Source organism: Lipophrys pholis (assembly GCF_963383615.2).
Source record: "Lipophrys pholis genome assembly, chromosome: 14".
NCBI lineage: Eukaryota > Metazoa > Chordata > Actinopteri > Blenniiformes > Blenniidae > Lipophrys > Lipophrys pholis.
Genome location: NC_137633.1, coordinates 3,940,286 through 3,952,695, shown reverse-complemented (window position 1 = coordinate 3,952,695; position 12,410 = coordinate 3,940,286). Strand labels below are relative to the sequence as shown.

General features: G+C 38.9%; 1 protein-coding gene across 1 annotated transcript in view; it reads right to left on the bottom strand.

The window, feature by feature from the left end:
- Positions 1-3,484: 3,484 nt before the first annotated feature.
- Positions 3,485-12,410, bottom strand: part of myt1lb (myelin transcription factor 1-like, b) — a gene marked incomplete at both ends in the record, with an annotated part of 85,975 nt that continues 77,049 nt past the window's right edge. Inside the window, 6 exons of the mRNA XM_080480586.1 lie at positions 3,485-3,625; positions 4,981-5,043; positions 5,864-6,007; positions 6,100-6,203; positions 7,874-7,968; positions 10,126-10,347. Of these exons, the coding sequence (XP_080336712.1) occupies positions 3,485-3,625; positions 4,981-5,043; positions 5,864-6,007; positions 6,100-6,203; positions 7,874-7,968; positions 10,126-10,347 (769 nt within the window). The remainder of the gene's footprint in view (positions 3,626-4,980; positions 5,044-5,863; positions 6,008-6,099; positions 6,204-7,873; positions 7,969-10,125; positions 10,348-12,410) is intronic.

Genomic DNA, 12,410 nt, shown 5'->3' with positions numbered 1-12,410 from the left:
ACATTTCCGTAACGAAACCACACATACGCGCAGAGAACAATGTGCTGTAAACGTTAACACAATGGAGATGCGTTAACCGACTGGGAGTCACGCCGCCATGGAGGTCGCCATGTTTGCTGCCACGCTTGAGCAGAACTATTTACCAGATTCTCAAACCTTTTTTCCTACTCAGTTCTCCCATTAACATGATATAAATCAATGTAATTACATTTTCTCTGTATTCTATTTCATCATGCTTGTGCTTATTTCCACATCATGTTGTAGATTTGTCCTCATGTGACGTTATGAGTCCCCAGACATGGCAAACTACTGACCTCTGGCCCCGCAGGTCCTTCCAACGCTGGGTGAGAGGAGGCCCTCTGCTGGTGGAAAAATTGAATTACAGCTGAAATCAATGAAACATGAAGGATGAATGAACCTTTGGGTAAGTTTGACAAATTTAGTTGACTCAATGATATATATATATTTTTTTATTTAAAATGAAAATCATGGCATGTCTGTTAAGACTTTTCCCAAACAATAGTTGGAACGAGCCCCAGCTCCCCGAGTCTTGGACGAATGATTCCCACCGACGGAGTCTGGAGATCGAAGAAGAGCTCAGTGGCAAGTGGAGAATCATTTTACAGGCCTCTGGCAACACGTTGTTTTTTTTTTTTTCTTTCTTTCTTTATTCTGAGTAAGATGTGTCAACATCCAGCATGACAAAAAATTGTACAAAGTTCACAATTTATAAATGAAATTATCACAGCAACTTGTGATCTCACACATTTATAGCAAAATTAAAATGTCAACAAATCCATGCTGTGTAGTACAAAAATAAATCAAACTTCAGTTCCACAGAGAGCACAATAGTTTATACAAAATCCTGTCTTTGTTAATGGTCACTGAAATCAACCTCCAAATGAACTGGCTCAAACAAAATAATAAACTCTGATGAATTCACAATAATTTATATGAAAAGTCAGCATTCTAAATATGTGACGACCTGTTTGTGTTCCCTATAAGATAGTCACAGATAACTCTTTTCAGATTTTGTTTATTTATGTACCAACGTCAGATGAGCAGCCGGTTTGTGCTTTAAAAATTCCCCCTTTTTCCGTATTTCACCGATAATGAGAATTAATTCAAAAACTGGTATTTACTAGCTATTTACTCTACTGAAGCGTTACTATATTGGCAAAAAGCTGCAGACACGATGCTGTGGAAGAAGGCGTATGCAGTCATGGATGATGGGTAGTAAGAGTCCTGAAAGAGGACGATTAAAGTACAATAGATGAGATCGGATCAGGTGAGCGACAAGCACCTTTTGCATTAGCTCTCGAAAAAGGCAAATTCTGAACATGATCGCTAACAACTAGGACGACAGAATGGGGGAGGGGAGGGGGAAGGGGGGGGGGGGGTACAGTCAGGCATCTGATGCTGGATTGTATCACCCCGCGAAGGTCTCGTTTCACCAGGCCTCCACCTTTTTTTTATTTATTTTTTTAACCTTTTTTTTTTTTTTAAAACCTTGAATTGATTGACTATTTAATCCTTTGTACAGTGATTAGATATAAAGTGCTGCTGGGGGGGGGGGGGGGGGGGATAACTTCATCTTCCTAAAACTTAGCGCGAACAAAAAAAATGAACCGTTAATGTTTTTACATTTCGATAATAGCCTACAGTGTAACTGCTATGGTCATAATCATCCTCTCTCTTCTGATTTCCAGTCCCTGTTCATCTTCTCTCTCTCTCTCTCTCTCTCTCTCTCTCTCTCTCTCTCTCTCTCTCTCTCTCTCTCTCTCTCTCTCTATCCATCTTTGTGGTACTAAATCCACGCCTACCAGTGGCTCCGAGCAGTTCCGATCATCGTGTGCCAAAGAGGTCACCTGGAAAATTGCACGCCGCCGTACGTTTTAAGGATAATATCTTCAAGGACAAGTGCAAATAGTCTACTGGCACATAAGTGGGGACAGTGACCCTGTAAGTCCCGCTGTCATACTCTATAAATACTCTTTACAAAACCCTCGTTGAAACCCTCCTATTTAGGCTCTCGGGTACTGCGTTTTAGTTTCTGTAAGAACATCAAAACATGGAAACGAAGGTGTCCCTGTGCAAAATCGTACAGAAAAAAAAAAAAAAAAGGAACTCATATACTTTTCGTTTTTTTTTTTTTTTTTTTTTTTTTTTTTTTTAAACTCAATGTCCAAGTTCCCTCCTGCTTTTTAAAAAGACTTTTTTTTTTTTTTGTATTAAAAGATTTGTATAAAAATCAATATTTTACATAGGCTATATTAAAAAGATTCACGTTACCCCACTATGCTTAAAAAGAAGAAATTGCATATACCCAACTTTTTTGTTGTTGTTGTTGTTTTTTTTTCCCTTTTTTGCAGATTGCATCCTGCTATAAACAAATGATTTAGGGATTATATTGCTGAGACGTTTCTAGAATGTGGTCTCTGTAGGTCATTGTCTTTACACGTCTTCTAATTCAGGACGAGCGCTTCAACACGCTCCTCTTTTGGACAATGGGATTTCCACCATAGGGTTTCCGTGTAATGATGTTTACAATATAACTGTTCATACATACATTCATACATACATCAGGTCAGCTTCTTGTTTATCGTCTTCCTCTTCTTCTTCTTCTTCCCCCTCTTCGGATTCATTTACAGCACCAGTTAAAAATGCCCCCACCTTACAGCTACGTGTCTTTTTCGACTTTTGTTACTAAAAAAAAAAAAAAAAAAAAAAAAAAAAAAAAGGAAAAGAAACCAACCAAGCACAGACGTTTCTCAAGCATCGTCAGAAAATAAAGCGATTCGCAAAAAACAGTTTTTTGTTGTTTTTTTTTTTTTTTGCTCTTGGACAATCTACACGCAAGAAAAAAGACAAAGATTAAAAACAAACAAAAAAAAAAAAACATCTAAAATCATCAAGTTCAAAGTCATCCATTGAGGAGAAAAATAAGTAGCTTCCTCCTTTTTCCACGTGTTTTTTTTTTTTTTTTTTTTCGTTTTCATTTCACTGTCCGCTTGTGTTTTCGTCTAAAATGCTTCGTCGTCAAGCAGTAAAAAGAGCCGGCGCTCCGTTCTGGGTTTTGGCTCCACTGTTCAGAAATATACACTAAAAATGTGCATACATGAGCAGCTAGAAACGTCACATGACACGATGTCAGCTCATATGAAAACGTACAAAATGTGAATGTCCTCAAAAACTATTTCCGCGGATTGACTCTCTTCACGTTCCCCCCCTCAAAGCAAGACCCGGAAAGAAACGAGAGAAAGAACGAAATCTTGAGGTCGTCCAACGCATAATACCTCTTTTTTTCTTTTTTCTTTCCAAGAACAGAATCTTAAATATATAACACTATGTAAGTTACTGCACCGAACCGAGGAGATCGAACCATCACTGCCTGTGTGTATGTGGAATCTGATTGGAGGATAGAGGGGGTGGGGGTAGGGGGGGTGGGTGATTCCCCCGGCTCCCCCCCCCCTGAACTGAATAGTTACACTTGGATCCCTTGAACGGCTTGCTTGATGTTCTCCAACAGCGCCTTGTTCTCCGGGCTCTGGTACTGGTCCTGGTTGGAGTAGATGTCCGTTAGAGTGGTGACGTACGCGTCAAAGTTCTGCTCGCTGATTGGCTCCTGCGGGAAAACGAAAGATTTTCAGCATCTTCTGAAATGTGTACATGTGACCTTTCTAATTGGGTATTATTATTCTCGTCTACATCATCATCATTATTATTATTGGGTATTATTATTCTCGTCTACATTATTATCATTATTAGTATCATTATTATCATCGTTATCATTATTACTATTATTATTATTATCATTTTTGTTATTGGTATTATTATTCTAGTCTACATTATTATTATTATTATTATTGGGTATTATTATTCTAGTCTACATTATCATTATTATTATTGTTGTTGTTATTGGTATTATTATTATCATTATTAGTATCATTATTATCATTATTACTATTATCATTTTTGTTATTGGTATTATTATTATTTTTGTTATTGGTATTATTATTCTAGTCTACATTATTATTATTATCATTATTATTATATTACTATTATCATTATTGTCATCGTTATCATTATTACTATTCTAGTCTACATTATTATTATTATTATCATCATCATCATCATCATTATTATTGGGTATTATTAATATTAGTATTATTATTGTTATCATCATCATCTTCTACAGTTATTCTAATTCTATTTTGGTATTATTCTTAATATATATTGATTCGTCTTTGTTTTTACATGTTTTATTCAATTTTTTCACAATATTAAAACTCTTAATAAAATATTGAAATTGTACCTTTCAATTTCTAACATGAAAAAACAACAACACTAAAGCTGTCACTACTGCTACTATTTATACTACTAATACTACAAACGGTATCATTGCCATTCAACATTCTGATTATTATTACTAGTAGCAGTAATTACAGGAGAAGTAGTAGTAATCGTGGTACTAGTGGTTATCTGTGTAGTAGTTGTAGTGTCGAGAACATATTAGGTCACAATAATAATATGATAAAATGTCTGTAAGCATGCAGAGATGTACTACTGAGTGCTTGTAATTTGACATCAGCCTCCTTCTTTTCAAGAAGCAATTCCACGCTGATTAACAAAAAAAATAATAATAATAATTTAAACCACTTCCTGGTTCTTGTTCATTAAACAGTTTAATCTCTCAGACATTGTAAAAATATAATCATACGTTAGGTTTTTTTGTTCCTCTTTTCGAAATAATCACCTTGAACTTACAGGAACGTTTTAATACTTTAATTTGACACCAGAATCCTCAGGTCCAGGCACATCTAAGCCACCTCCTTTCTCCATTACTGGCCTGAAGTTTCTAAAAACAGCTCGGCACTCATGAATCATTAAAGTTAAGTGGCCGGCATCGATTAAGATTCCTCTTTCCAGATTGAAATCATCCGTTTGTTATCGAGAGCCACGTCAACCGTGGAAACTCACTTGCTGGTGCAGCTGTAAGCAGCTGGTGTTCCTCAGGGGAGGTTCTTTGTGTGCCAGGGGTTTCTGGGAACGGAGGAGCAGATTTCTATTAGGTCCTCAAGTTGTAATTCACAGACTGAAACACTAGAGGGCAGCACGAGATCGGCAGATGAAGACATACAAGGCGGCGTCAGGAGAAAGTATCACTTTTAAATAATTCAATTTCACTCCTTTGTCTGTTTTTTTTTTTTTTTTTTTTTTTAATCAAACACCTGCTGAAATGATAAAAAGGCTTAATTCATTGCTTTGTCGGTGAATGGAAGCCGGTCTATTACATAAGAATGAAAAGCAGTGTGAAGCATAAAGAAAGGACAAAACTGCGTGATTGCTACCAAAACCTGAGCAACACAATGCAAAAACTTTCTTTCTTTTTTTTTTTTTTCAATACGTTAGTATCAGGAGTTAATATCAAAAGGGAAAGAATGAGAATGAACATAATAAGGTAGCAAAAAAAAAAAAAAAAAAAGTCATGGTTTTGTTCCACTTAAATTGTCCACAGTCGGAATAACTCACAATTAAGGCCATTTTCATCACACCGCTCCAAAGCACAGATAAAAACCTCACTTTGTTCACTGCATACTTTAGTTTTAATGGGGTTGCAAGTAACCATTGTGGAGAACTACACAGCCAATCAGGCCCTATTTCACAACTCCCCCATGCTGTTCGGAAAGACAAGCACATTTTTTATTTATTTATTTATTTAAAAAAAAAAAAAAAAAAAAAAACTAAAGCATGCACAATACGGCTGTGGGCAGATGCAGAAATGAGTTAGCCGAGTTCTGCAGGGGGGTTAAAAAAAAAAAAAAAAAGACTCGCTGGCTTGCCGTTCCTGGTGGGCCCTTACCATATGAGGGAGCTGGACATTAGCTAAACTGTTAATCAGTGACTGGCTGAGGTTGGCCAGCTCATGCAGGAGAGATTCATTTTGCTGTTCAATCACCTTGTTTTCCTCCTCTATGGACTTCAAGTTGGACTCCATTGTGGTGATCTGCAGGGAGAGGGAGGGCGGGCGACACCGGGTTACAGTAGGAATGCGAGGAGGAGGAGGAAGAGGAGGAGGAGGAGGAAGAGGTGACTCACCTGCGTTCTGAGTTTGATCATATCTGCTTCCACTTGTGAATTAGTTTCACTTAAATCTTTGATTTCGTCATCCAGCTGTTTGATATCCTCTTCGTGCTCCAGCCCTGGACGAGACGGGCAGCGTTAAAAGTTAAGCGTTAGAGCGTTAGAAACTCGGGGTGCACCGATTCCCATTTTCGATTCTGCCTCGCGACTCGGGTTCTTTATCGATTCTCAACCTGCAGCGTTAACCGTCCGAGGACGTCGCCGTCGCTGCTGGGTTGAGAATCACCCAGCAAGCTGCCCTGTTGTCATCCTTTCTCGTGGACAAACTTGGGCGCCACGCTTTTTCCTGAATGGCCGGAATCGATAAAGGGAATCGTTTGCAAGTTTGGCAAAAAGATTCCAAGGAATTGAAACACGGGGAACTGGTTCTCCATTCCCATCCCGAGATCCCGGTATTGGTTCCGATGTTGCGCGGCGCACTCGGAAAAAAATGTATCCTCGATACAACCAGGCGAGTACGACGCGACGTCATGCATCAGCAACAATACAATCATACGAAACAAATAAAAGTACAACACACCTGTGTCTCTTTCTTACTACGGGAACTTGAAATGTGATTTTTTTATTTTTTTGTTGCTGTATTTTGCTTTTCTCCATCAAAGACTCATTATTTCTCTTATTACTTTAAGTGATTTTTGTACAGCTGTTTGCCGAGGAGAGATTACTTTAAAGCATTTTGAAGAGAAGTAATCTCTAAGAAGCCTAAATATGAATATATGTATTTGTATGTCATTTTAATCTTAATGCTGGACCAGGGGTCCTCTTTTTTCAACAGACGGTCATCTATTGGGGGGAAGTCGGTTAAAAATTTTAAATTGAAGGTTTAAATTTTTTTTTAAAAATCCAGATTATTTTCCAGAAAGGCAAATATACGTTTCTTAAAACAAACTGCAGCCGTTATGACCAAAAAGAGACTTTTTTTTTTCTTAAATTCCAATTTTCAACAATATCTAATTTAAGTGGAGCCACAAAAACACGTTTATGTAAATGAGGCAAACGCAGCTTAAAAGATTTCATGGATAGTTTTGATTTAAACACCAAAAGAAACAGCGTTCGTGAGGTTTCAAAAACAATTGTGGTTGGGAAACATTTCATCACATTTTCAGCTGTTTTTGGACTTCACTCCTCTTTTCTAACCTTTTTTTTTTTTTTTTTACATTTGATCTTTTTATCAGTTTTGACTGTGTTTTAAGCAGCCGTGAACGTTTTTCTATTGTTTTTCATCTTTTTTTCATCTTTTTTTCTCTTTTAATAATTCCAGTCATTTAAATTTTTTTCACACCGTTTCAGCATTTTTCCCTCTATTTATGGTGGTTTTAGACATTTTTCTCATTTCAGTAATTTTTTAAAACCTTTTTTTTTTTTTTTTTTTTTGCCAAAAATGAAAGTCCTTTTCAAAATGACTGGTGTGTAAAAAAAGCCTAAAAATAAGATCCAATATTTTTCTGAAAGTTTAAAGAGCCACATGCTCGACTAGGTCATCAGATGCAACTGTTGTATTTTTTATTTTTTTTCTAATACCAGAAATCCGACAAACATACTAAGATTTCTGGATATGTCCTTTTATAAAAGCTTGGAATTTATGTCTCTTAAATATATTTAGAAAAAGGAAACCACAGGCAGATGCTCCACGGCTGATTACTTCTAAGTAAAGCGCCCAGACTGGCCCTCTCCTCAGTAAATCATCCTGATTGGCTGTATTGTGCAGGTGAGTGGAAGTTGCCGTTACCGTTGCCGGAGCGTTGCTGCTTTATTGTGAGCATTTCCACTCCGGAGAGCCGGGCTTTCCTCATGGCGGAGGTGGCACGTGGACAACCTGACAGACTGGAGGGAAGCAACGTTTCAGTACGTGAGCGTTCATCGGGGGAGGGAGAAAATAAAATGAAATTAAAAAAAATCCCTTCTGTCCAGGGAGCATCAGCAGTAGGGTCTATCATGGCCCATCGTTGAAAATCACCAACACCTTTTTACAGCCACTCAAACAAGAGCAATGCAATTTTAATTTTTAAATATACTGACGTGAAGACATATTGTGAAGGGCAGGAAAATCTCTTCTGGAAGGTTTCAGTCTTATTAAAGTAAAGGAGGTTGATTCAATGCACTGATTATAGCCTCTGCTGTTGTGGACGCCGCCTCTCAGCTTCTCCAGGAAGTTACTGAAAGTTGCGTTTTCAGTTGTGGTGTAAACGGGGCCTCAATATGTCGCTCTGTCTTTCCTTTACTGCAGTGATTATGTTTATTAAGGAGGTTACTGAAAGCAGGCTTGCAAGGTTATTCTGGATTTTTCAAAAAAGAAAATAGCAATAATTAAAAACATGTATATCCAGTAACCTCCGCCTACACTTGTGAAAAGCATTCTATAAATAAACTTTACTCAATTACTTACACGTGGCTTCAATTTGACAGTGTGTAAAACTTTATAAGGAAAAAGAAAAACCTTTAAAACATATGTTGTCTTGATATGACCAAGATTTCAGGAATGTTGGAAAATGTTTCTGTATTCTGTGTCACGCTGTAATTGCTGAACCCCGGGTCACGCTTAATCAACAGCATAATTATTTTCACACATACGAAGGCGTAGATTCACAAGAAGACAACAAATGTTTTGCACAATCCATAGTCGTGCATCTGAGTCGTCCGTTTGAATGAATGTCGGAAAAAGAAGCCGGTAGTTTGCATGAGAGACTGGAGAAGCTCGGCGCTGGTTACTATACTGGGTCCTGTAGCGCCGCTGTTTTAATATGGCAGCACGAAAACAATGTTGATGCTGGTGTCCAATTACAAACATTCATATAAGTGCTTCTTGGTGCAAATGAATGACATCCAATCAACGAATTAACTAAAAAAAACATTCAGAGAGAAAATGTGTCATTTTTAACAGTAAATCACGTAAACATTCAGAATATGAAGAAAAACACTAAAAATAAATGAGGTGATTTTAATCTCTGGAGGCATTTTCAGTGACATGCTGTGAATTTTGTGTCTAGATAAAAAAAACAAGTCCTGGTCTCCTGGGGCTCTCGACGAGCCGTGTTGATCACAGTTACATTACAGAGAGCACCAGTTGAATAATTTAAATCATCTTCATATGTGACTTATGGATACAAAGTGTAAAACTGACCAAAATCAGGCACTTTTCTTCTGAAAAATGCAATAAAAGAAATTAAAAAGCAATATCATTTCTCCAGTGGAGTTTAGTTGGAGATGCCGATGCAGCAATTATTCTGCAACGAAAGAGGCCAAACCAGGCTGAAGAGAATCCAACACGGAGCGCAGGATGACTGGAAGGTGTCAAATTGACTGTTTTTAATATATTTACTGTGGATTACAGCGTTTTGGGCAAATACATGTAAGTCGATATCTCTCTTTATCTCCCTCACTGATAAAGTAGAATTTACAATAATTACTTTTTACACTTTTACACAATATTTACAAGTGAAAACTGAAAACTTTTGTTGCATTCTGTGCGTCCGTTTATATGATGAGAGCAACAAAAAAAGGGTAAATAGTTCATTCTGCACATGTTCGAGACAATAACAATTGAATAAATAAAAGTGGACTGAACAAGGTCAGGGTGATTCTATTGCCCCCCGAGGGGCGATTTGTCCTGCAGGAAGCGACTCCAGAGTGTCACCACTCCACATTCTCCTGTGACTTGGTAGTTTTATAGTTTAATCACCATGACAACAACCCGTCGTCTGTCCATACAAACGTCAGTATACTCGCCATTGTTAATGGATATAGTGTATTGTTCTCCTCGTGCATGTGTGTGTGTGTGGTTTCGTTAAAAAAAAAAAAAAAAAAAAAAAAAAACAGACAACCGCGCCAACTGGTGGCCAAACATGAAAACTACATCGTTTTCAGCGTTTTTACCGTTTCTGTGTAAACGGATAACTTTTCTGAAAAACTAAGCATTTTCACTTACACGGGGTCTAAGATCGCACAGCGGGTTAAAAAAATACCGTAACGGGGTTGACTCACCTTCGATGCGTGAGGAAGCTGCCGCTGACGTGACCCGAGCCGTCGCAGCCCGGCGTCGGACACGACATGCCCTCCGTCTTCCCGGACTTCCACGTGAACTGGATGCCGTTAAGGTAGCCGTCTTTTTGTCTCTTGGCGGCGATGGGACACCCCGACGCGCTTCTGTGGGACGCGTACTTCCCCGTCACGTGTCCCTGACCGTCGCAGCCCGGAACCGGACACCTGGGAGAGACGGCGAGGCAGAGGGACACGCTTCGTTTCAGCACCGAGCGAAAAACACAACGAGAGCAAAAAAAAAAAAAGAAGAAGAAAAAAAGAACAACCTCTATTACCTTGATATAAACAAAGATATGATCGTCCCTGTTTGAAAGCTGTCTCGGCAGCGGCCTTATCGCAAGTGTTTGGAACGGTGACAGAGCATCAACGCTCGTGCTAATCAGATACAGCGAGGCAGAAAATTATCCCAAATGTCACACTTTGTAAAAAAAAAAAAAATGAAAAAAAGAGGAAAGGAAAGGAAAGGATGGTGAAAGCCAGAATCGGCTGTGGAAGCATCAGTTCTGTCTGCAAACAACGGGCTACCTGTTTTCAGTTCACAGCTTCTTGATGGCAAAAAAAAAAAAAAAAAAAGAGAAAATGTCACGTGCACAAACGAGTTTGATTTTTCTCGACAATCTGATTCCGTTTGAATCGTCTTTTATTGGTAGATCACACTTGATTTTAATGGCTTCAATGCTGTAGCGTTACATCAGATCCCATCCGGAACTTATTACACTTATTTGATAGAAATAACTTAGAATAACTTGTATTTAATTGGAGTCTTACACCTGCACAGCAGGATCTTTATTTTAGGTGCATCCACATTTTTTTCAAAATGAAAAATGTCAAAAATTCGAGCCGATTTCTATGTTTTTTATTTCTACTTCTATAAATACAGGTTTTTTTTTCCCCTCCTTAGTTCCCAGTTAATGTAAACATAAACCCATAAGCTGGGGTGGTAACATAATTTGGCTTAATGTAATCACGGGGTCATTTTCGCTCCGTTCATACAAATTAAAGCAAAGTTATACGTCAACTAAAAGCATTAGGTGATGACGTCCAGTTTTGCTGACAGTGCGAGATCGTCCCATTAACTGTTGGTCAAACCAGCGACAGACTGTAAACATGGTAATCCTACAGCTTTCATTGATTTGTTTCCGTAACACAGCCCGGGGAGCAATTTTAATGGTTCTCTCTGTTACCTTGAAGTGACATTGTACCAACCGTGGCTGAATCAAAACCCGACTTTTGCGACTCGCACAGTTTGGATGGGAAAATGACAACTGGATTGAGAAATTTGCGTTTCATTTTGCACGAGGTGTGAGGGGAAATCTTTTTTTTTTTTTTTTTTACATCAGCATCTATCTGCAGAGTGTTACATCTGCAACAGAATATGTTGTGCAAATGTGTGTGGATGAGGTGCAAACATCCTTAGAAGTATCCACTTATCTTGTGATATCCTCAAATGGAGCTTAGAGTTTGGTTGTTTGTTTTTATTGCAATATTTGAGGCAAATGTGTCCTGCTGCAGATATTTTGGTCCTTGAAGACAAAAATGTTCATCCGGCGATTGTCTGCTTTCCTCATACTTTATATACAGGTGAAAAAAAACTACTTTTTGAGGACTGCATTCAAAGCAACAGAAACCCAACAGTGTCTGCTTTTGAGCCTTGAACCTCGACGTCCACAATTCCAAAGTGGTTCAGATCCAGAACTGTTCAATCAAAGTGTGTTTGTTTTAATCTCCTGTGTCGCCTGGAATCCTCTGATTTTACGCCTCGCAGCCGGAGTGCCATTTGAGAAGCGTCCCGACAGCGTTACCGCCGGCAGACCCGTCCTCGCAGACAGAATCCACCAGAACGACAACGCGGGAGAATGGGAGTGTTGTTTGCGCTCTGCACCACCAGAGAAATCAATGCAGCTGCAGGGCTGAGGCCCGAGAGGAGCCCATTGTGGGATTTCGGTGGAGTCAATCAATCTCCCTCCACCTCTATCTCTCCCCTACCTGTGCGTCTGCATGAGTTCACCAGAGACTGCACAGCCTCCTCCTCCTCCTCCTCCTCCTCCTCACGCCAAACTGCTCCATCCTTGCACTTCTGAAGTTTCCTCTGCACCTTTTGAACCGGGCCTGAAACTTTACACTGGTGGCACATTTGTCTTGTCAGAGCCGATACAGATTTATTCCTGCGTACAGGAAAGCTTGTCACACGGCGAGACGTGCGCCGAGTGAGCAAGTCAACCTGATCG